Source organism: Ahaetulla prasina, chromosome 4, assembly GCF_028640845.1.
Source record: "Ahaetulla prasina isolate Xishuangbanna chromosome 4, ASM2864084v1, whole genome shotgun sequence".
In the NCBI taxonomy this organism is placed as follows: domain Eukaryota; kingdom Metazoa; phylum Chordata; class Lepidosauria; order Squamata; family Colubridae; genus Ahaetulla; species Ahaetulla prasina.
The window spans coordinates 52,558,210-52,583,125 of record NC_080542.1 but is presented as its reverse complement, the minus strand read 5'-3'; the positions used below and the strand labels follow the sequence as shown (position 1 = coordinate 52,583,125).

Below are 24,916 nucleotides of genomic sequence, written 5' to 3'. Positions count from 1 at the left end.
GGAGCCGGTTGGGACCTGCGCCGGGTCAGAGGCCGCAAAGGCACGACACGGTCCAAGGCCCCCGCCGCGGCCTGTTCCCAGGCCGCAACAAGTTCCTCAGTCGAGCCGTGAGCCAGACCCTCAGGAAATGGCCCAAGCTCCGTCCGGAACCCATCCGGGTCCATCAGGCGCCTGGGACGGAACCAACGTGTCGGCTCCGTCTCCCTGCGGTGGTGAATGGCGGTCAGAAAGTCCAGGCGAAGAAGAGAGTGATCTGACCATGACAAAGGTTCAATGACTAATTCCTTTAAGTCCAGATCTCTCAACCACTGACCAGAGAGAAAAATCAGGTCCAGGGTGCCACCCCCAATGTGAGTAGGGCCATCAACTACTTGGGTCATGTCCAAGGCCGTCATGGAAGCCATGAACTCCCGAGCTGCCGTCGATGACGAGCCGGACGATGGCAAGTTAAAGTCCCCCATGACTAAAAGTCTGGGGGTCTCAACTGCCACCCCAGCCAGCACCTCCAGGAGCTCGGGCAGGGCAGCTGTCACGCAGCAAGGAGCCAGGTACGTGATCAGCATACCCATCTGACACCTATGACCCCATCTCACAAAGAGGGATTCGCACCCGCAATCTGAGGTACAGTGGTCTCCTCGGCTCTAGACTCTCTCTAATCACAACCGCCACCCCCACCCCTACCCTGGGCCTCGGCTGATGGAATGCACGGAAACCCGCGGGCACAACTCAACCAGGGCACGCCTTCAGTGCCCAACCAGGTCTCCGTAATGCCCATAAGGTCCGCGAACCCCCTGTATAAGGTCACAAACGAGGGGGGCTTTGTTCACCACGGACCGGGCATTGCACAACATCAGCCGGAGGCCCAAGCTCTGAGGATCCTGACCATCCGGGGAACGGGTGAAGTCCAAGGGGTCGGGGCGCGTGATCGCTTTCAAACATCGAGCACGCGCTCCCGAAACTTGGTATGACCCTCGCCCGCCATACCTGCCTCTCCCACTTACCGTGTCAATAGAACCACCCTCACAAATAGGAACACGCCCTCCCCCCATAACCTCTGGACCTAATAAAGAAAACCCGCCGCGAGCATGTGCAGGAACTGGCCCCCTACCCGACGGGTTACCCCCATTTCCCGCCCTTACCCTCCCACCCCTTAAAATTCCCTTTCTAAAAACCCCATAAACCCTTCTTTTAGCATGCCACCTCTGTGGGTCCCAAGACCCGTCATAGAGGCCGCCCTCGATAATGTGGTGGGCCATTCCTGCAGGCGGGGGCACTGCAGGCGCAAGAGTTCCTGTGGCGAATAACGCATAGAATCAACCATCAGCTGACTATGTCCCATTTGGCAGCCGAGATGTTATACTGGGATGTCATTCTGGAGTCCGGTAACGGATGGAAAAAAAGAGATGGAAAGAAGAGACAGGCAGTCCGTCCTAAAGAGATGTAAAATCCATTATATCCTGATGGATTAGCAGACAAAAGATCGTAAACCGTCTCAACCCATCCACCAGGTAGATGTTCCGCTGGACCGGAGTATGCCGTCTGCGGGAGAGATGTTCCAGCAGTCCAGGAAGGAGGTCCGGGGGTGGGGGTAAAGGGTAGCCACAGTGTCAGCTGGAGAATACACCTTCCTGCCCCACGCCTCAACATGGTCGTCATGTCCATCACTTGCCCCCACCCTCAGTGGGAGAGATGATCCAACAAGCTGGAAACCAGAAGCCCAAGGAGGCGTAGTCCAGGGGTGCAAACAAGGCGCAGCTGAATAAGCGCCATCTCAGCTGAAAAACATGCAGCCCCCTCCCCCCATCTCCACAAGGCCGCCTTCACCAGTCCGCCAAGCCTCCACCGCCGACGGAAAAGATGTTTTAAAGAAGCGAGGGTCGAAGTGCTGAGCCACACAACCCGGGCGTCGCGGCGAAGCTGGCATCCGCCGCCCCCCCCACACCTCCACATGGCCGTTCGTCTCCCACCGCTCACCCTGTAACCAACAGGGAGATGACAACAAGAGCGGGGGAGCCGAGTCCATGCGGCTTAGTCCAGGGTGGGTGTCGCCTGATGGAAGCGGTAGCGGCGCTAGAAACCCACGCCGCTTACCGCCAAACAGCTGAGAACAGCTGAGGGTCGGCCGGCCGCCCACGCACCTCCGCAGGGCCGCCATCTTCATCCGCCCCGTCTCCGGTTCCTCCGGCCTCCAGCGCAGCAACCGCGGGTTCAAGGAGGTCCAAAGACCCCACCCGCGATTGCTGAGATGTAATATTCACCGGGCCGAGGGGAGCCAGCGGCATAGGCAACAGCAAAACATCGCCATCAGCCAGGGATCCGCCAGCCGATGATCCGGCGTTTCAGTAAGCCGCCATCTTGCGCATGCGTAGAAAAGTCTCTAGACATACCCAGTTCCTGCAACTAGACATACCCAGTTCCTGCAACCGTTCTTCATATGTTCTAGCCTCCAGTCCCCTAATCATCTTTGTTGCTCTTCTCTGCACTCCTTCTAGAGTCTCAGCATCTTTTTTACATCTTTTTTACATATGAAGTATATTTTGTCTTTTACACAAGGAAGAGAGAAAAAGTACAGAAATTCCCTATGCTAAATATTTTGGAACAATTTCCTTAACAATCAAGGGTGAAAAAACTTAGCCCATGCAAAGTTGAATTCCAGTAGCATTAACATATAATGTGACATTTTCATGCAGTTTTGTTTAACGTAAGTAACATTTCTTTTTTCCAAAGAAAGAAGAATTAATCTTATTACCATATTATCCTGGAAGGGAGTAATGGAGTTATGCAAAAGATGCTGCACAGGCAGTGGTGAAATCTAATTTTTTTTCCTACCGGTGCTGTGGGCGTGGCTTGGTGGGCATGGCCAAGTTGACGCCACCACATCACTCACTGTTAGAGCCAGGAGCTGCACATTCTGAACCACATTCTGCCCTTCTGAAGCTGTCAATGCTTTGAATTTTGCTCTGGCTTGATTGCCCAAGCAAACCTCAGAGCCTTCTCTTGTCCTGCTCTCCATCCCAGAGGGCCGCGCATCCCACCCAATCCTCTGTACAAACTGCCTGCTGCATTTCTGCAAAGGCAGAGCCTCCCCCCTTGCAGGGATCCAAAGCGGGGAAAGGGATGCTGCAGAAAAAGCCACCTTCCACCCAAGCTTCCTCCTGCAGCCAAATGCGCCCAGCCATGCATGCCCTTTCCTCAAATGGTGTGCATGGGGCACTTGGAGAGCAAGCGAGCAAGAGAGTTCTCTAACCTCTGTTTTTTTCTGTGTGTGTGAGGGAGGGAGGGAGCGATATGAAGCCGAGGCACCCAAGCTTCTGGCAGCGGCTGGGGCAGCTTATGAGCAGTCCTGAGTCAGCCAGCTCCACCTGACCTACTCCCTGAGTCTCGCCGTTCTCCTCGCCACCTCACAAGCAGCAACAGGTTCTGCGGGACAACAGGGCCTCTCATTTTTCCCACGGCGTGGCTTATGCTTGCTATCTTTGCTTGCCTGCTTGCAAGCGGTGATCTTCTCTGCTTCTCTCGGGATGCTGGTTCAGGCACCAGTTGTCAGGGTTGAGCAGGGAAGCTGCTGTCATGCCACTCCCCCTCGCTTCCCCAAGCACAAAGCTGAGGCCATGCACTTCCTCACCGGGCTGGCTACCAGCAAAGAGTCACATGGCCACCAGCCATTCAATGACCCGTGCACAGCATCGCCCAGCCGCCAGTGGAGACGGAGCAGCCAGCCCAGGGACAGGAATGATTCCCGCGGACCCACCGCTGCTTGAGCAGGGAGGATGACACTGAGGACTAGGAGGAGAAAAATCACGAGGTTTTGTGCCAGGCGGCTAGCCCTGCAGTGGCAGCTTGAATGGCCCAAGTAAAGTTGTGCTTGCCGGTGAATGTTGGTGCGCGGGCCTCGGCTGCAGCGCTGCTCCAGCCAGCCAGCCAGCCCAAGCCCAACTTGGGCTGGCTGCTCCATTCCCACCGGCAACTGGGTGATGCTGCGCGCGGGTCATTGAACGGCTGTCGGTTGCATGGCTCTTTGCTGGTGGCCAGCCCTGTGAGGAAGTGCATAGCCTTGGCTCTGCGCTTGGGGAAGCAAGGGGAAGTGGTGTGAAAGCGTCTTCCCTATTTAACTGCTCAATGCCCCGCGCACAGCATCACACAGCCACTGGTGGGGATGGAGCAGGGCTGGCTGAGCGAGCGACCGGGGCCACCAGAGATGACTGCTACCAGTTTGGTGAACCAATGGCAACCATTGTTACCAGTTTGGCCGAAACGGTCCGAACCAGTAGCATTTTACCCCTGTGCACAGGTCAGGAAAGGTATGTGTTATGGTGCTGTACAGGTCAGGAAGGGTGCTTGGGGGTGTGCAAGAGCTGCCCCACAGATCAGAAAGGAGTAAGGGACTGTAACATACTGGAGGTCAGATATGGTGAGCAGACATGTGCAGTTTATTGGTAAGATGTAAGTGCAGGGGGTTTGGAGAGATAGCATGAATGGGGGAGATTTAACTGAGCAACTTGCAACCTTCCTTACTAACTTCCCTCCTACTGATGCTCCCTGCAAACCTGAAGCATGGGCAATCATGATCAAGTTTGTGCTTCTTGCCAGCTTCCTTACTGATTTGTAGGAAGCTATCAGGGTGCATTGGAAATGACAATCATATCACCCTGGCTGACCACAGCAGCATGGTAGTGCTGAATCTGCAGCAGCATAGCAGTGGCTCTAAAGTGGCCCCAAGTTTCCCAAATTTCATTCTGTAGGAGCAATGGGTCCCGGCATTGTGAAGGTTAATCTGTTTGAGGTACCTTACTTCAAAAATTGCTGCCTTGTGACTCACAATTTTGCCCAACTGAAGGTTACAAAATCATTCTAAAAATGTCCTTTTAAAGTATGTCTGAAATTGGAATTATATGGGCTTTGGGGGAATACAAAATTCAATGTTATTGTATCATATTGTGTTCATTTTTAATAATTGATGATAGGAAGAAATGTTATTAAGTCTGCAGGCAACTCCTACTAACCTGAACGTCCAATACTGTCTGATGCAATTTTGGAAGTTTTCGGCTGACTCTGCTTGCTACTTGCCCGTGCAGAAACTGATGGGGCGTGCGAAAGTGGAATTGCAGTGCTGCTGGTCTCTCCTCTAATTGTGGTAAGGTCTTGCATGCTAAAACTCCGGAGCCTCTCTGACAGCGCTCCTTGACCCTGTGAAAATCAATAGAGACACATAATAACTTTTTGATTCAGAATAATAGGTATTTGTGGGGGGGGGGGGAAGCATGCAAGCACATATTGAAAATCCATTATTTTAAGTGACAAATTGGACATTCTTCATCTCTCCTTCAATATTTTTTTTTAATTGTCATGTTTTTATGCATGTTAGTCAGTAGTGAGTTCCATTTACCTTTGCTACCGGTTCAAAACCGGGAACACGTGCGCGTGCTCGTTTGCTTTGCTCATGTGCAGTGCTTCTGCGTATGCACACAGTGTCCGTAATGACATCTGGGCAGGTGGGCGGAGCCTCCTGCCGCTGCCACTACTGGTTCGCCTGAACCGGGGCGAACTGGTAAAAACCCACTGCTGATATTAATATGTATGGACATTTTATTCATCTTCATACCCACATAAAATTCTTTCTAAAATCCCTTCTGAGAGGGAACTTGTATTGTAAAATTTTGAGAAATTTATAAATGTGAAAGAATACTCCCAGAAGAACTATTTTCTTGACAGAGAAAAAGCATTATCTCCCAAAGTTTCAACTCCCCTGTTTTGTAGCCACCAGGACTCTATTTTTTGAGCAATAATGCCATTTCTGGGATTCATCTTTCCTTACTAGCATTCTTGAGGACATCAAAAACAGGCTGCATTTTTACTCCCTTCTGATATATTATGACCCATAAACTAGTTGGGGGAGGAATTAAAAAAAGCTAATTAAATTATGGGTTCATTTTGTTCAGAACCTTCTATATCAGGGGTCTCCAACCTTGGCAACTTTAAGACTTGTGGACTTCAACTCCTCAATTCTGGGAGTTGAAGTACACAAGTCTTAAAGTTGCCAATGTTGGAGACCCCTGTTTATATAGTATTGATTCGTGATTTCAAACAGGAAACTGTCTCAATTCCTCTGGAGATGCTGGGGACTGATCAGTGATGAAATCTGAACCGGTTTTCTACTGGTTTGCTGGCTGTGAATGCACACTGCGTACCACGCACCAAATGTGAGGTGTGCATGCAGTGCATGCCAAAAGGAGGCATAGAGTAAGTAGAACTGCGTGCGGAGGGTGGGGTGATCAGCTATGGCGCATGATCTTTTTACATATGAAGTATATTTTGTCTTTTACACAAGGAAGAGAGAAAAAGTACAGAAATTCCCTATGCTAAATATTTTGGAACAATTTCCTTAACAATCAAGGGTGAAAAAACTTAGCCCATGCAAAGTTGAATTCCAGTAGCATTAACATATAATGTGACATTTTCATGCAGTTTTGTTTAACGTAAGTAACATTTCTTTTTTCCAAAGAAAGAAGAATTAATCTTATTACCATATTATCCTGGAAGGGAGTAATGGAGTTATGCAAAAGATGCTGCACAGGCAGTGGTGAAATCTAATTTTTTTCCTACCGGTGCTGTGGGCGTGGCTTGGTGGGCATGGCCAAGTTGACGTCACTCACATCACTCACTGTTAGAGCCAGGAGCTGCACATTCTGAACCACATTCTGCCCTTCTGAAGCTGTCAATGCTTTGAATTTCGCTCTGGCTTGATTGCCCAAGCAAACCTCAGAGCCTTCTCTTGTCCTGCTCTCCATCCCAGAGGGCCGCGCATCCCACCCAATCCTCTGTACAAACTGCCTGCTGCATTTCTGCAAAGGCAGAGCCTCCCCCCTTGCAGGGATCCAAAGCGGGGAGAGGGATGCTGCAGAAAAAGCCACCTTCCACCCAAGCTTCCTCCTGCAGCCAAATGCGCCCAGCCATGCATGCCCTTTCCTCAAATGGTGTGCATGGGGAACTTGGAGAGCAAGCGAGCAAGAGAGTTCTCTAACCTCTGTTTTTTTCTGTGTGTGTGAGGGAGGGAGGGAGCGATATGAAGCCGAGGCACCCAAGCTTCTGGCAGCGGCCGGGGCAGCTTATGAACAGTCCTGAGTCAGCCAGCTCCACCTGACCTACTCCCTGAGTCTCGCCGTTCTCCTCGCCACCTCACAAGCAGCAACAGGTTCTGCGGGACAACAGGGCCTCTCATTTTCCCACGCGTGGCTTATGCTTGCTATCTTTGCTTGTCTGCTTGCAAGCGGTGATCTTCTCTGCTTCTCTCGGGATGCTGGTTCAGGCACCAGTTGTCAGGGTTGAGCAGGGAAGCCGCTGTCATGCCACTCCCCCTCGCTTCCCCAAGCACAAAGCTGAGGCCATGCACTTCCTCACCGGGCTGGCCACCAGCAAAGAGTCACATGGCCACCAGCCATTCAATGACCCGTGCACAGCATCGCCCAGCCGCCAGTGGAGACGGAGCAGCCAGCCCAGGGACAGGAATGATTCCCGCGGACCCACCACTGCTTGACCAGGGAGGATGACACTGAGGACTAGGAGGAGAAAAATCACGAGGTTTTGTGCCAGGCGGCTAGCCCTGCAGTGGCAGCTTGAATGGCCCAAGTAAAGTTGTGCTTGCCGGTGAATGTTGGTGCGCAGGCCTCGGCTGCAGCGCTGCTCCAGCCAGCCAGCCAGCCCAAGCCCAACTTGGGCTGGCTGCTCCATTCCCACCGGCAGCTGGGTGATGCTGCGCGCGGGTCATTGAACGGCTGTCGGTTGCATGGCTCTTTGCTAGTGGCCAGCCCTGTGAGGAAGTGCACAGCCTTGGCTCTGCGCTTGGGGAAGCAAGGGGGAGTGGTGTGAAAGTGGCTTCCCTATTTAACTGCTCAATGCCCCGCGCACAGCATCACACAGCCACTGGTGGGGATGGAGCAGAGCTGGCTGAGCGAGCGACCGGGGCCACCAGAGATGACTGCTACCAGTTTGGTGAACCAATGGCAACCATTGTTACCAGTTTGGCTGAAACGGTCCGAACCAGTAGCATTTCACCCCTGTGCACAGGTCAGGAAAGGTATGTGTTATGGTGCTGTACAGGTCAGGAAGGGTGCTTGGGGGTGTGCAAGAGCTGCCCCACAGATCAGAAAGGAGTAAGGGATTGTAACATACTGGAGGTCAGATATGGTGAGCAGACATGTGCAGTTCTTTGGTAAGATGTAAGTGCAGGGGGTCTGGAGAGATAGCATGAATGGGGGAGATTTAACTGAGCAACTTGCAACCTTCCTTACTAACTTCCCTCCTACTGATGCTCCCTGCAAACCTGAAGCATGGGCAATCATGATCAAGTTTGTGCTTCCTGCCAGCTTCCTTACTGATTTGTAGGAAGCTATCAGGGTGCATTGGAAATGACAATCATATCATCCTGGCTGACCACAGCAGCATGGTAGTGCTGAATCTGCAGCAGCATAGCAGTGGCTCTAAAGTGGCCCCAAGTTTCCCAAATTTCATTCTGTAAGAGCAATGGGTCCCGGCATTGTGAAGGTTAATCTGTTTGAGGTACCTTATTTCAAAAATTGCTGCCTTGTGACTCACAATTTTGCCCAACTGAAGGTTACAAAATCATTCTAAAAATGTCCTTTTAAATTGTCTGAATGTCTGAAATTGGAATTATATGGGCTTTGGGGAAATACAAAATTCAATGTTATTGTATCATATTGTGTTCATTTTTAATAATTGATGATAGGAGGAAATGTTATTAAGTCTGCAGGCAACTCCTACTAACCTGAACGTCCAATACTGTCTGATGCAATTTTGGAAGTTTTCGGCTGACTCTGCTTGCTACTTGCCCGTGCAGAAACTGATGGGGCGCAAGGAAGTGGAATTGCAGTGCTGCTGGTCTCTCCTCTAATTGTGGTAAGGTCTTGCATGCTAAAACTCCGAGCCTCTCTGACAGCTCCTTGACCCTGTGAAAATCAATAGAGACACATAATAACTTTTTGATTCAGAATAATAGGTATTTGTGGGGGGGGGGGGAAGCATGCAAGCACATATTGAAAATCCATTATTTTAAGTGACAAATTGGACATTCTTCATCTCTCCTTCAATATTTTTTTTTAATTGTCATGTTTTTATGTATGTTAGTCAGTAGTGAGTTCCATTTACCTTTGCTACCGGTTCAAAACCGGGAACACATGCGCGTGCTCGTTTGCTTTGCTCATGTGCGGTGCTTCTGCGTATGCACAGAGTGTCCGTGATGACATCCGGGCAGGTGGGCGGAGCCTCCTGCCGCTGCCACTACTGGTTCGCCTGAACCGGGGCGAACTGGTAAAAACCCACCGCTGATATTAATATGTATGGACATTTTATTCATCTTCATACCCACATAAAATTCTTTCTAAAATCCCTTCTGAGAGGGAACTTGTAAAATTTTGAGAAATTTATAAATGTGAAAGAATACTCCCAGAAAAACTATTTTCTTGACAGAGAAAAAGCATTATCTCCCAAAGTTTCAACTCCCCTGTTTTGTAGCCACCAGGACTCTATTTTTTGAGCAATAATGCCATTTCTGGGATTCATCTTTCCTTACTAGCATTCTTGAGGACATCAAAAGCAGGCTGCATTTTTACTCCCTTCTGCTATATTATGACCCATAAACTAGTTGGGGGAGGAATTAAAAAAAGCTAATTAAATTATGGGTTCATTTTGTTCAGAACCTTCTGTATCAGGGGTCTCCAACCTTGGCAACTTTAAGACTTGTGGACTTCAACTCCTCAATTCTGGGAGTTGAATTACACAAGTCTTAAAGTTGCCAATGTTGGAGACCCCTGTTTATATAGTATTGATTCGTGATTTCAAACAGGAAACTGTCTCAATTCCTCTGGAGATGCTGGGGACTGATCAGTGATGAAATCTGAACCGGTTTTCTACTGGTTTGCTGGCTGTGAATGCACACTGCGTACCACGCACCAAATGTGAGGTGTGCATGCAGTGCATGCCAAAAGGAGGCATAGAGTAAGTAGAACTGCGTGCGGAGGGTGGGGTGATCAGCTATGGCGTATGATCTTTTTTTTTACTTTTAAAAGCATTTTTTACAACCTATTCAGCCGAATAGGTTGTAAAAAAATGCTTTTAAAAGTAAAAAAAGAAGGCTCTTACAATCAGGCAGCTCAGGTGGGATCATCAGAGCCTCTTTTTTACCTTTTAAAAGCATTTTTTACAACCTATTTGTCTGATACTTTAAACTTTACTTTAAAAGTAAAAAAAAAAGGCTCTGAAAATCCCAACTGAGCTGCCTGATTGGCAGAGCCTCTTTTTTTTATTATTTTTAAAAAAAATCAGTAGCTAATGATAAGGACAAGAGAAAAGATTTAAAAAATATAGTTTGTGCAGTAACAAAGCAGTGTGTTTGCTAATTAAAAGAGAATTTTATTTTCTTATTTATTTGACTGATCCCAGGGAGATCAAGACAGCATGCACAACATGACATAGACAATACAATGAACGATACTGAAAGCGAGTAGGGTTTCAGTTAAGTGAACTACAATCACAGCCCTTAGAATGATGTCCTTAAAACTATACAAATAACTATATATACCTATTTTTACATAATACAGAATAAAGCATGTGGAGGAGGCAGCAAGTTTTAGAACAGCCTTATTTTTTACCAGTTCCAAAACAGGAAGAAAAATGGCAGCTCCATGGGTATGGCCAAAGGTAATATCTGTAATTATTTAGCAATGAACAGAAATGGACTAATAATATTGATTAAGAATGTAAGCAGTGAGCAACTAGCTTTGGTGAAAAGTCTTACAAATGAGTTATTTTGCAAGGTAGTCCTTGATTTATAATCACAATTTTGAGTTCTGAATTTTGGTCATAGGTCACTGCAGTCATAAGTTGAAACAGCATGTGATTAGGCTCCATTTTATAGCTGTTTTTGCATCAATTGTTAAGCAAATCATATGGCCAAATCCAGCTAATCCAATGGGCATTTCTTGCCAGAAAATGGCAGCTCCATGGGTATGGCCAAAGGTAATATCTGTAATTATTTAGCAATGAACAGAAATGGACTAATAATATTGATTAAGAATGTAAGCAGTGAGCAACTAGCTTTGGTGAAAAGTCTTACAAATGAGTTATTTTGCAAGGTAGTCCTTGATTTATAATCACAATTTTGAGTTCTGAATTTTGGTCATAGGTCACTGCAGTCATAAGTTGAAACAGCATGTCATTAGGCTCCATTTTATAGCTGTTTTGCATCAATTGTTAAGCAAATCATATGGCCAAATCCAGCTAATCCAATGGGCATTTCTTGCCAGAAAATGGCAGCTCCATGGGTATGGCCAAAGGTAATATCTGTAATTATTTAGCAATGAACAGAAATGGACTAATAATATTGATTAAGAATGTAAGCAGTGAGCAACTAGCTTTGGTGAAAAGTCTTACAAATGAGTTATTTTGCAAGGTAGTCCTTGATTTATAATCACAATTTTGAGTTCTGAATTTTGGTCATAGGTCACTGCAGTCATAAGTTGAAACAGCATGTCATTAGGCTCCATTTTATAGCTGTTTTGCATCAATTGTTAAGCAAATCATATGGCCAAATCCAGCTAATCCAATGGGCATTTCTTGCCAGAAAATGGCAGCTCCATGGGTATGGCCAAAGGTAATATCTGTAATTATTTAGCAATGAACAGAAATGGACTAATAATATTGATTAAGAATGTAAGCAGTGAGCAACTAGCTTTGGTGAAAAGTCTTACAAATGAGTTATTTTGCAAGGTAGTCCTTGATTTATAATCACAATTTTGAGTTCTGAATTTTGGTCATAGGTCACTGCAGTCATAAGTTGAAACAGCATGTCATTAGGCTCCATTTTATAGCTGTTTTTGCATCAATTGTTAAGCAAATCATATGGCCAAATCCAGCTAATCCAATGGGCATTTCTTGCCAGAAAATGGCAAAGAAGTCACAAAACGCAATTCTAGAATGCTGCAACTGGTCATAAATGTGAGGCAGTTACCAAGCACCTGAAATGCATTCAAATGACTATGTGGTAGTGGCGTAGCAGTTATAAATTTGAGGATGGACTCTAAATCATGATTTTTGGACTCTTGTATCTGTAATCATTAGGCAACCAGTCCTAAGTTGAAGATTACCTATAGCTGAAACATTTGAACTGTCTCCCATCATAGCAGCTGCTGATATAATGCACTCCAGCCACTGAATAGGTTACCAATAGAAGGATAACCATGGCCTACTAAATATTTCAGTCTCAAAATTATCCTTTGCTCTGTTTATTTTACATAATACAGAATAAAGCATGTGGAGGAGGCAGCAAGTTTTAGAACAGCCTTATTTTTTACCAGTTCCAAAACAGGAAGAAAAATGGCAGCTCCATGGGTATGGCCAAAGGTAATATCTGTAATTATTTAGCAATGAACAGAAATGGACTAATAATATTGATTAAGAATGTAAGCAGTGAGCAACTAGCTTTGGTGAAAAGTCTTACAAATGAGTTATTTTGCAAGGTAGTCCTTGATTTATAATCACAATTTTGAGTTCTGAATTTTGGTCATAGGTCACTGCAGTCATAAGTTGAAACAGCATGTGATTAGGCTCCATTTTATAGCTGTTTTTGCATCAATTGTTAAGCAAATCATATGGCCAAATCCAGCTAATCCAATGGGCATTTCTTGCCAGAAAATGGCAAAGAAGTCACAAAACGCAATTCTAGAATGCTGCAACTGGTCATAAATGTGAGGCAGTTACCAAGCACCTGAAATGCATTCAAATGACTATGTGGTAGTGGCGTAGCAGTTATAAATTTGAGGATGGACTCTAAACCATGTTTTTTGGACTCTTGTATCTGTAATCATTAGGCAACCAGTCCTAAGTTGAAGATTACCTATAGCTGAAACATTTGAACTGTCTCCCATCATAGCAGCTGCTGATATAATGCACTCCAGCCACTGAATAGGTTACCAATAGAAGGATAACCATGGCCTACTAAATATTTCAGTCTCAAAATTATCCTTTGCTCTGTTTATTTTTACATCTTGAAACATCTTGAAACAAAGATATATGTATTTTTTGCATCCTGTGTTTCTTATTCACTATAAAATCTATAGTGAACTATGGAACAAAATACATGCAAATACACAAAAACATTATGGAAAGAATTAGCAAATGCTATCATCCCTGTTATTTTTAATGAGAAAGCAAAATGATGCCAGATATTATATGGAATTCTTAGGAGCCTATCAGTGGTGGGTTTCAAATTTTTTTACTATGGTTCTATGGGTGTGGCTTGGAGGGCATGGCATAGCTTGGTGGGCGTGGCATGGGAAGGATATTGTAAAATCTCCATTCCCACCCCACTCCAGGGAAGGATACTGTAAAATCTCCATTCCCACCTCACTCCAGGGAAGGACACTATAAAATCTCCATTCCCACCCCAATCCAGGGGAAGGTTACCGCAAAATCCCCATTTCCTCCAGATCAGCTGGAACTCAGGAGACAGATAAGAGATGGGATAGGCGCCAGTCAGAATTTTTACTACTGGTTCTCCGAACTACTCAAAATTTCTGCTACCGGTTCTCCAGAACTGGTCAGAACCTGCTGAAACCCACCTCTGGAGCCTATGTTTATCATGGTATCATCATGGTTGAATGCATTAGGGCTTGCATTTCAGTAAACATGCATAGGATTGTCATTTAAGTTGTTAAATATTACTTGGGAAAATATTACTTAAATGAAAAATATTTTCTTTTAAATCAAACACCAAACTGTTAGTATTATATTAGAAATAACTTTCAAGAAAATGTATTTTTCTTTGCTATATATAACCAAAAGTACATATTACATGAAATCAACTTAGTCTTTTTCTACAAGTATTTCATTAAATAAACACTTGAAATATCTCAAAATGTATTTATATTATCAGTCTGTATAAATATCTTGATATATTTTGGATGTATTTTGTCTTCATTTTTATAAATTTTTCAATAATGCCTCCTTTTTAAATGGCTAAATCAAAAGGTTTTTAAAACCTCTTTAAAGTGAACATATTTTAGAAGCTGTATTTTTAGATTTTTGTTTTAAATAGTAATATGAAGGATACTTATAAATAATTGGTTGCCACGATATAAAAAAGATGTTGAAACTCTAAAAAGAGCACAGAGAACAGCAACAAAGATGATTAGGGGAATGGAGGCTAAAACATATGAAGAATGGTTGCAGGAACTCGGTATGTCTAGTTTAATGAAAAGAAGGACTAGGGGAGACATGATAGCAGTGTTCCAATATCTCAAGAGTTGCCACAAAGAAGAGGGAGTCAAACTATTCTCCCAAGCACCTGAGGTTAGAACAAGAAGTAATGGGTGGAAACTAATCAAGGAAAGAAGCAATTTAGAACTAAGGAGAAATTTCCTGATAATTAGAACAATTAATCCAGAAATTGTGAATGTTGTGAATGCTCCAACACTGGAAGTTTTTAAGAAGAGATTAAATAATCATTTGTCTGAAGTTGTGTAGGGTTTCCTGCCTAAGCAGGGGGTCAGACTAGAAAACCTCCAAAACTTCCAACTCTGTTATTCTGTTCTGTTCTAAAAATACCAACAATATGTAAAATCTAAAGCTTAATAACGGAATTCACAGATTAAGCTTTATTATTTGATCTTAGTTTTATTTGAATTCAACAATTTTATTCAAATAAAAATAAAGCTTAATCAAAAGCTTAAAGCTTAATCTATGAATTCAGTTATTTACAGATTATTATAGTACCTGGTTTATAGGCTACTGAAAATTCACAGCATAGAACTTCAAAACCGCTTTGAAGTTCTTCAAGATTTACTACAAATGCTTAGACCTGAATAGTAAGCAATTTTTGGTGATATGATTTCCCCCCCATTTAGAAATAATATATAAACATAAATGCTTTTAACTTCTTCTATACCTAATGGACATATTTTGCTTTAACCCCAAAATGTTAAAACACTCTCCCAAGTGTATTGAACAATGCAAAACTGTTGCCTTGGGTGATGTCATCATATCATGTCACTGCTTGAGATTTTCAAAACCTGTGGGTCTGACCATGAAAAGGTCACCCACATTGGTTTAATGCATTGTTCAAGTCTAAACAGTTGTTATTTCTTCAAAAACTATGGTTAAATAAATTATAGCTTAGTGCAATGTGAAAACGAGGTCAAGAATAAACAATCTAGTTTACATATGTACATTTTCATCACAGTCTTTACACAGAAGACTCTTTAGAGATGTAGCTAAAATATTGTTTCAGGTGATTTTTTTTTAGTAGGAATTGATCACTAAGTTAAGTGGGCTGTAGTAGCACAAAGAAAAAACATCTTTTAGAGTGAATGGAGGCACATATATAACAACTTTAGAAGAGCATAGGACGGCCGTCGCCAGGGGAGCTTTTTATCAGGTTCACCTGATACGCCAGTTGCGTCCTTTACTAGACCGGGCTTCCCTCTGCACAGTCACTCATACCCTCGTCACGTCCCGCCTAGACTACTGCAATGCTCTCTACATGGGGCTCCCCTTGAAGGGCACCCGGAAGCTCCAACTGGTCCAGAATGCAGCTGCGCGGGTGATAGAGGGAGCACCTCGTGGCTCCCATGTGACACCTCTCCTGCGCGGTCTGCACTGGCTTCCGGTGGTCTTTCGGGTGCAATTCAAGCTGCTGGTTACAACCTTTAAAGCGCTCCATGGCATAGGACCAGGTTACTTACGGGACCGCTTACTGCCACCAGTAGCCTCCCATCAACCTGTGCGCTCCCACAGGGAGGGCCTCCTCAGGGTGCCGTCAGCCAAACAATGTCGGCTGGCGACCCCCAGGGGGAGGGCCTTCTCTGTGGGGGCTCCTGCCCTCTGGGATGAGCTGCCTCCGGGGCTGCGTCAACTCCCGAAACCTCCGGACCTTTCGCTGCGAGCTGAAGACTCTTCTGTTTCATCGCGCAGGGCTAGCTTAAAAGTAGTCTTTTAAACAGGGTTTTATTCTTATTTTAGTTTTTAGGCCATAAATTGAATCAGTTTTTTATATTGATCTTAACTTGTATGATATGTATTTTTTACTGGCTGTGAACCGCCCTGAGTCCTCTGGAGAAGGGCGGTATACAAATCAAATCAAATAAATAAATAAATAAATAAATAAATAAATAAATAAATAAACAAACAAACTTTCTACAACTTCATAAACCAGATGTAAATTTTCTTGGGAGTGCATAGCAGCTGCAAAAGGGGACATGATTCTGGAGAAAAAAAAAGCTGCTTTAAAGAATTGCAGATATGCTGTATTTGCACCGGCATGTGCTTCAAAGCATCTTAGCTGAAACTCTGCACAAGCTCTGTGTGTTAAAATCTACAGAAGTGAAATCATGTAGCCACTGAATGACTAAATAATCCTGTCATAACTAAGGTGAAACTGTAGCAGTAAAAGTTTACTAAAAATAGTAAACTACTCCTATGTTAAATGGCACCCCTGCAATTTTTGTTATTGCTGATAAAAGTCATAGTTTAAAGCTGAATGGATCAAAGAAAGCAGAATAACAATGTTCCACATTTTACTCTTGATAGTGCTTGTTTTAGTAAAAAAAAAGGCATTGGCAAGCATGCTGGTCTTGCTTGATAATATGTAGATTAGTTTAGAAGTTAATAGAAACCTTCACAAGGTTACCTGCCCATCTTTCAGATCCAAATGTAAGACAAAATTAAGGAGCTGGGTGATCTAGCAGGTAAAAAAAAATCCCACTGTGGCGACATATACAACAAACATTAAGATTGTTCTACAAGTATAAAGTCATAGGTGAACCTTGTTGCTGAAAAACTGTATATACCATATACTGTGCTATTCAAGGCCTTATTGTTGTCATCTATGTGTACATGTTGAGTACTGACCTCGCTTCTAGGATTTTTGTAGAATAATTAACAGCCAATTTCTCTATATCACGGGTGTCAAACTTGTTGCGTCATGTTGCCATCACATGACATTTTTCCCATTCATGGAGCTGGAGTGGGCATGGCCTGTGTGTGAAGTATACCAACCACAGGCCGTCATTTTGACACCCCTGCTCTATATGAAGTGAAATTATGCAATACAATGTATTGTAGATTCCACCACTTCTAAAGGCCATTCAAACACTAAATGGTATACAATTTAGACGTGAAATAGTCTTAGCTTCACAATAATAGGAAAACAAAAAGAATTTAAACAATATCCTAAAGGGTAAATTAGTTTTATATTTCATATCAATCTTATTTATCCTCTAATTCCAATTAATACTTTTCTTATAACTATTTATACAATTAACTTAATTAGGCAATTAAACCTCCTCTCCCTTTGAAAGCATAGTCTAGCAAACATATTCCTTTTGTCCAATGTTTAATGTTCAGGATCATCTGACATTTAATTGTGACAAGTTATTAAATCAATGCAATAAATCAACTGAAATAAACAAATAATATTGCTTTACTTGATTTCTTGATTTATCTTTGATTTATGACCATTCATTCAGCAACTGACTGAGTGGCTTTGGGTGCATGGAGCCTCAAGAATATTAGATTTTATCATCCCATTTTATTCAAACCCATTTCACATCTTAGGAGTTCTCTTGGATTCATGTCTGAGCATCACTAGGACAACTTTAGCAATCCATTTGATGGCTGACTCTACCTCCCATCCCTTTCTCTCTGATTTCCACCCATCCACTTTTTTGGTTTTCATATTGGTGTATTCTGATTGCTTTCTTCTTCGTTGTTTATTTTATTGTTCTATTATTTTACTTCAGTTTTGTTTACATTCTTATAATTTCTTCCTTTTTATTGTTATAAGAGGCCTTGAATAGTCCTGTGGTGAAATAGGTGGCAAATAAATGTAACAACAATCTGGCTGATTGTGCAACAAACCGGAACTATTCAAAATTACAACAGCACTAAACAAAGGGACATACAACTCCCTCCTGAAGTTCCAACTGTCAAAATCCTCCTGCTGTCATATGACAAAATTTGGGGCGCTTGGCAGTGTGCCTTCCCTCATGAACACAGGAGCACTGCAATTTCCCCCCATGGGCTGGGAAGCCTTGACCTGCTAGGCCCACCAGCACATCAGCCTTCCCCCTGCCCCACCACTTCCCAAGACCTAAATATTTTATTTATTTATTTTGTCACAACATCATACAAAAAGATTATATAGTATATACACATATTTTATTTTATTTATTTTATTATTTTATTTATCAAACTTATATACCGCACCATCTCCCGTAGGACTCAGGGCGGTTCACAGGCATATTAAAACAATATAAAACAATGTAATAAATAAACATTTAAAACCCAGATTAAAACTAAATATTATCAAAGCCTGATCACTAAAACAGTAAGAACCAATAAAACCCCCATTAAAATTTGGTTAAAACATTGTTCTTAGGCTAGTCCCGCACGCTGAAATAATAGAGTCTTCAGTTCACGTCTGAAGGTCCGGAGGTCAGGGAGTTGTAATCCTGGAGGAAGCTCATTCCACAGGGCTGGTGCCGCCACAGAGAAGGCCCTCCCCCTGGGGGTCGCCAACCTACATTGTTTGGTCGATGGCACCCTGAGGAGGGCCACTCTGTGGGAGCGCACCGGTCGTTGGGAGGCAATCGGTGGCAGAAGGCAGTCTCGAAGGTATCCCGGTCCTAAGCCATGGAGCGCTTTAAAGATGGTAACCAAAACCTTGAATTGCACCCGGAAGACTACCGGTAGCCAGTGCAGGCCGCGCAGGATAGGTGTTATATGGGAGCAACGCGGTGCTCCCTCTATCACCCGCGCGGCCGCATTCTGGACTAACTGAAGCCTCCGGGTGCTCTTCAAGGGGAGCTCCATGTAGAGAGCATTGCAATAGTCCAGGCGGGGAGTGACGAGGGCGTGAGTGACCGTGCGTAAGGCGTCCTGGTCAAGGAAGGGGCGCAACTGGCGAATCAGGTGGACCTGATAAAAAGCTCCCCTGGCGACGGCTGTCAAATGATCCTCTAAGGACAGCCGGTCGTCCAGGAGAACGCCTAAGTTGCGCACTCCCTCCCTGGGGGTCAGTACTTCCTCCCCCACAGTCAGCGATGGTGTAAGCTGACTGTACCGGGACGCCGGCACCCACAGCCACTCTGTCTTGGAAGGGTTGAGTCGAAGCCTGTTCCTCCCCATCCAGACCCGTACGGCCTCAAGACACCGGCCCATCACCTCAACGGCTTCATTGGGGTGGTTCGGGGTGGAAATGTACAGCTGGGTGTCATCAGCGTACAGATGATAGTCCACCCCGAAACCACGGATAACCTCACCCAGCGGCTTCATATAGATGTTGAACAGGAGAGGCGAGAGGACAGACCCCTGAGGCAACCCACAAGTGAGGCGCCTTGGGGTCGACCTCTGCCCCCCTGCCAACACCGTCTGCGAATGGTCAGAGAGATAGGAGGAGAACCACCGATACACGGTGCCTCCTACTCCCAATCCCCCCAACCGTCACAGCAGGATACCATGGTCGATGGTATCAAAAGCCGCCGAGAGATCTAATAGAACCAGGACAGAGGAACAACCCCTGTCCCGGGCTCTCCAGAGGTCATCCACCAACGCGACCAAAGCCGTCTCGGTGCTGTAATATAAACATATAGAGGAAGAAGAAAAGAAAAACAATAGGACAGGAACGGTAGGCACGTTTGTGCGCTTATGCACGCCCCTTATGGTCCTCTTAGGAATGGGGTGAGGTCGATAGTAGAAAGTTTTTGGTTAAAGCTTTTAGGATTATGGGAAGAGACCACAGAGTCAGGTAAAGTATTCCAAGCACTGATGATTCTGTTGCAGAAGTCATATTTTCTGCAATCTAGATTAAAGCGGTTTACATTAAGTTTAAATCTATTGGTTGCCCTTGTATTATTGCAATTAATTAAATTAAATTAAATTAAATTAAATTAAATTAAATTAAATTTTCTCTGCCCAGCTTCTTGCTCCACTTATCTTTGCTTTCTGTACAAGTGCACTCTGCCAATACAAGGTACAGTGACTGCAGAAAGCTAGCCAACATAATGTTTTCAGAGATAGAGGCTCAGAATATTGCAAGGGCTGGTGTTGGCTAGCTTTCTGCAGTAAATGCGCATTTCATTGGCTGGGCATGCTTGTCAGCAGCTACCTGAAAAGGGAAGGGAAGAGGACCTGCACAACTGGATGTTGAGAAGTCCTGATGTGCTGGTGAGATTGCTAACCAAGGGCTCCTAACCCACAGTAAACCTCCCTGTATCAGAAGGCATAGCCTCCTGGCCTGTGGCACGTTTCCGCATACTGGTGGATCTAGTTGGCTGAGGTCTTCTGGTCTGCAGCAGGTTTCTGCATGTGGCATGGGGGGTACTGGTCTCCCAGAGCCTTTCTCACCTCAGGGCACTCTGTGCAGTTGTTTAACAACTGCAGTAGGGGAAACTAGGACTGCTGTTGTTGAATGAGATGGTCACATGAGCACCCAGTTTAACAATTGGAATGTCTTATGACCCAAATTGTGGGCACAATTGTTCTTGTAAGTCTGTCTGTATCAGTTCATTCTCAATTATCATACAGAGATTGTAAATGTATATACAATTATTCTTACCTCTTTAAACAACCTTCATTTTTAGCACAAAATGTTCTGTTCAGTTTGTCGTATTATTTGGAATTTTGTATAAAATCAATTTAGAGTTTCTTTACTTTAATTCAATAAAAAAGAAATAGGCAAAGTGAAGATTCTACTTTTTTGAACTAGAAATCCCTGAAAAAGAAACTGTAATGATTCCAAAAACTGTTAGGTTTATACCTCACATCACTACATTTATGGATACATTTTGTTATTCGTGGAACTAGCTATAAGTTTTCTTATAGCTAATTTTTCTGTCAATCATCACCTTGGAAAGAATGTAATTCTTAGGACCTTGTGTCTATGTGAACTGAGACATTTATGGCCTTCCGCTATTAATGGCAAATGGCTTTTGAGCGTCTGATACTAAGTATTGCTCATAAGCCATTGTTTGAATGCTCTCACAGCCAAAGAAAATTGTAATATTAAAGTAATTCTCATATCCTGAATTGTCCTACTGGTTACCTTGGAAGCTGCCATTACAGCAGCTGTGGCAGCAACATTTAGCCCCCGTTTCCCAAAATGCACCAGGGCATCATAGCTGCGATCTTTTGCTTGGACTAAGCAATCATCTATTTCCTGTCAAAAAGAAAAAAAATCCACAATCAAACTCAAAAGAGTTCAAATAAATTTGTCTTTTTCTTACTTATCAAAAGGAAGATGTTTCCATGCCTGCCCTGTATTTCCATGCCTGCCCTGTATATAGATCAAAACAGTTTAAACTGGGCATGATTTACATAATTATCCACTTTTCTCATTGATATAACAATTATGAGAGGAGTTGTGATAATTTTATAATAAAAGAAATATGGAAATTTGGGAAACTGTAGTTTCTTCCACTCCACTTTCAGGATGATCTCTAAGTTATAATTTGTTAGGTTTGGGCTTAATATGTTAGATGATCCAAACCACTGTAATTTGGTGATCATACTTTACTGCTTAATATAATATATCTATCTACTTGGAGAAATAAAATTAATAAGTATTCAACTCTCCCTATTCACATGATCTTTTTAATAGAAAAGTAGGGATATAACCTTACAGTATAGATCCTAAGTAGAATGGTAATACGAGTAAAAACACCCTAAAACTATTTTAGGTCCTTAGGGAACATTTGACTCCAATATAGATACTCAGGAGATTGCTTAAAAGTCATTCTGAGGACGAATAATCCATAAATTATATCCCAGAGACAAGCACTGTATAGAAGTGCTGCTAGGTAAATTACTTTCCAAAAGGGTGGTTATATAAATCATGGCAAGTCACCACTTGTTTAATTATTGTCTGATAACTAAATCTAATTAGCTGAATTCACACAATACACTAAGCCAAAACAAAACCAGCAATTTATTTACCATCAACTTGCTAACTTTTGCAACCTCTATTTGCTGGTGACAAATGGGGAAAGACTATCATTGCTCTGTCAATGTGCAGATTGCTGAATTAAAAGGAATGAAGGATAATGAAGTGGTACATGAGCTCTTGGTAGTCTTTTCTATTTTGGTGTCATAGTGTATTGGATTGTAACTCCCATTATTCCCACCTTGATAGGAATTAAAGAAGCTGTAGCCCAATGTAATATAATTGAAAAATACCAGTTTGGAAAAATTTGCATTAAAAATCTATTTCTCATATGAGCTGTTCTTCAAGATTTCTAATGTGACTGCTCCAATCGCCTTTGAAACAATTGTAGTTTTTTTCTATAGAGCCAATAGCTTAAATCATTTATTACACTGACAGTCATCCCAGTGGGGAAATGCATTTTTTTAGTTCTTATCTGTAAAAACAAGTCAATAAGAAAAAAAGAGTAACACCTACTGAATTGAAACCCCTTTTCCTGAAAGGAATGCAAAAAGTGTAAGTAATATTATACAATCAGTAGTGCTATCCTACAACTGATTCAATAGTTGTTACTCAGTTTAATGGTGCCACAGGCTAAGGATATTCTTATTCATAAGCTCACCTTCCTTTATGAGAAATAATGCCACTGACCTTTTCTTTTGAAGATAAAGTTGGGTGTACGAATTTCCTATACAGAAGGCTGGAGCCCTTTGTGTATGGAGACAATAACCAAGCTACAAAGGCTATTTTGAGTTCATAATAAAATGGGAACCTACAGGAAAAAAAATATTTTGGTGTTCTTTTCAAATCAAATTCCTTGAGAATTTACCAAGAAAGTAAATTTATAAAAGTCTGAATGTGTGCATTGATGTTGGCATCTAAAAATATTTCCCCTTGCATTTTGGCTTTTGCTAATGTCTTTAAGCGCATCTTCATGAATAACAAAGTCACTCACAAACCCCTGTCCAATCCCTCCACCAATACAATGAAGAAGACCATAGCAGGTATCTATCCTCCCTTCTATTTGAGAATTCCATGTGAAGTTTCACTGCTCAATCATTCCTAAGTACAGTAGAACGATTTCCTATCAATGGTTGTTTCCATCCTATTTTATCCCTTGACAACTTGCACAAATATTCAGTCCAGACTAATACACTCAGCCTCTTTTACGGTAGCAATATTCAGTTCCACATTTCTTACAGGAAAAAAATTCTAGGAGAGCAAAAGCAAACAACAGAGTATCTCATATATCCTGATGTTCAGTTAAGCAAAGGCAATTGTGCAAGATTACAATGAGCTGAATCCTTGGCCCTCAAATGACACCTGAGTACTGATAACAAATGAGCAAGAAATTATAGGTTTGGTTTATTTAGTAGGCAGCTCGATGATACACCTTTCCCACAGTTCCACCAGTAAATGTACTGTTGTAGTTCTCATAAAGTTTGTTTGTTTGTTTGTTTATAATGTTTATTGGCCATCCATCTTACCATAGGGTAACTCTGTGGCTTAAATATGCAGATTAAAAAATGACATGCAAGATATTCATGCCTGAGAATTTCTTTTGCTATTTTCTCTAAGATTCCTGTCCTTATCTTTCTTCCTATAACCCCATTCTCGTCTTCATATTCTTCCTGTATTTTCTTTTATGCATCTATTTAGGACTTTCCCTGGCTCAATTTTAATATAGGAAATTAGCAGCCATTTTTAAATTCCTGGGAATTTAGAAACATTCTCTGTGCTCTAGTTATGTTTTAGTGTATCTGCATTCAAAGATATACGTCTATGTTGTGTTTATCAGCAGGAAAATTCAAGATTCAGCCATTTTGCAAACCCAGACATGCTTAATTTGAACAATGAGCCTACATCTACCATTTTCTTCCTTTGGGTCCTTCTCAGCCTCTCTCATCTACCTGCCCTTTTAAATTATGGAAGGATTTTTACTATCTCATATGCTTTTTACTATTGCATATGCTTTCATCCTTGAGAAGATATTTCTTCTTTCTTTGCTTTCCTATTGTAACACAAGTATCATTGTTGTCCAACCCCAAAAGATTTAATCTTTTCATAAAATCTTCATAACTTACATCCTCCCAAGACTTGTAATTTTTCCCAATAAATGAACTTTGGTTCACAAACTGTGGCAGTAGTTCTGTATAAACCACAAGTTTCTCAAGGATGCTAATGATTGTTACATTTACAATATTCCCCTTCAAAATGGGATTTTAAAGAGCAGCAATCAAAAAGACTAACATTCACACTTGGCATTCCTGAAAGAAAATGCCAAGCTTCTAGGACACGTATTCCACCCACCTAATATCATTGAGTGCCTAATACTAGGGTATGCCTGTTTGTTTCCATGCTCTGTTCTACTTTTCTTCTGAATAAGAATATATTTCAAAGGATACCAACCAGCATAGAAAAATGTCTGTGAATGTCTCTGCTGTTGTGAAGAGTGCAAATATGATCCAGTACATCATCCATTTCACCTGAAAAGAAAGTATAATTAAAAATTTACCTCAGATTTCCAAATTATACAGGTGCTATTTTCTTCCTTCCTAGTACTAAGGCCAGACTTACTGATAGACACAGTGAGATAGTACTACTTCAAATAATAGATTCGTACTCAATAGTAAAAGCAGAACCAAATTTATTTATTTATTAATTTTTCAACCGATGTTTGTGTGGAAGATAAAAATGACTTGGAAATTTTCTATTCAGGAAACAAATGGCTTATTTAAGGATCATGCAGCAGAAGTAATTCTGATACGGCATAAAAACAGTTATAAAAGTTATTCTGAATCTACTTTCTAACAGTTCTCACTATTTAAAATTACATTTTCCATTACAAGCTATCTTCTTATTTCATAAAAAACTACAAGTGTTATCAAGTTTGGTAAATCCCAAGTTACTTTAGGCTATTTCTCTGGCTTC

General features: G+C 42.8%; 1 protein-coding gene across 7 annotated transcripts in view; it reads right to left on the bottom strand.

The window, feature by feature from the left end:
• Positions 1 to 24,916, bottom strand: part of REEP1 (receptor accessory protein 1) — a 71,574-nt gene that overhangs the window by 22,345 nt on the left and 24,313 nt on the right. For 6 of the 7 annotated variants that reach the window (XR_009155059.1, XM_058182911.1, XM_058182915.1 and 3 more), the window contains exons 3-6: positions 24,395 to 24,471; positions 22,637 to 22,757; positions 21,110 to 21,223; positions 5,004 to 5,187 (exon numbers count right to left, since the gene is read on the bottom strand). Coding sequence is in view for 6 of the 7 variants with exons in the window: in XM_058182911.1 (XP_058038894.1) it covers positions 5,004 to 5,187; positions 21,110 to 21,223; positions 22,637 to 22,757; positions 24,395 to 24,471 (496 nt within the window). In the remaining variant the exon portion in view is untranslated. The remainder of the gene's footprint in view (positions 1 to 5,003; positions 5,188 to 21,109; positions 21,224 to 22,636; positions 22,758 to 24,394; positions 24,472 to 24,916) is intronic. The other variant, XM_058182914.1, reaches the window with a different exon arrangement.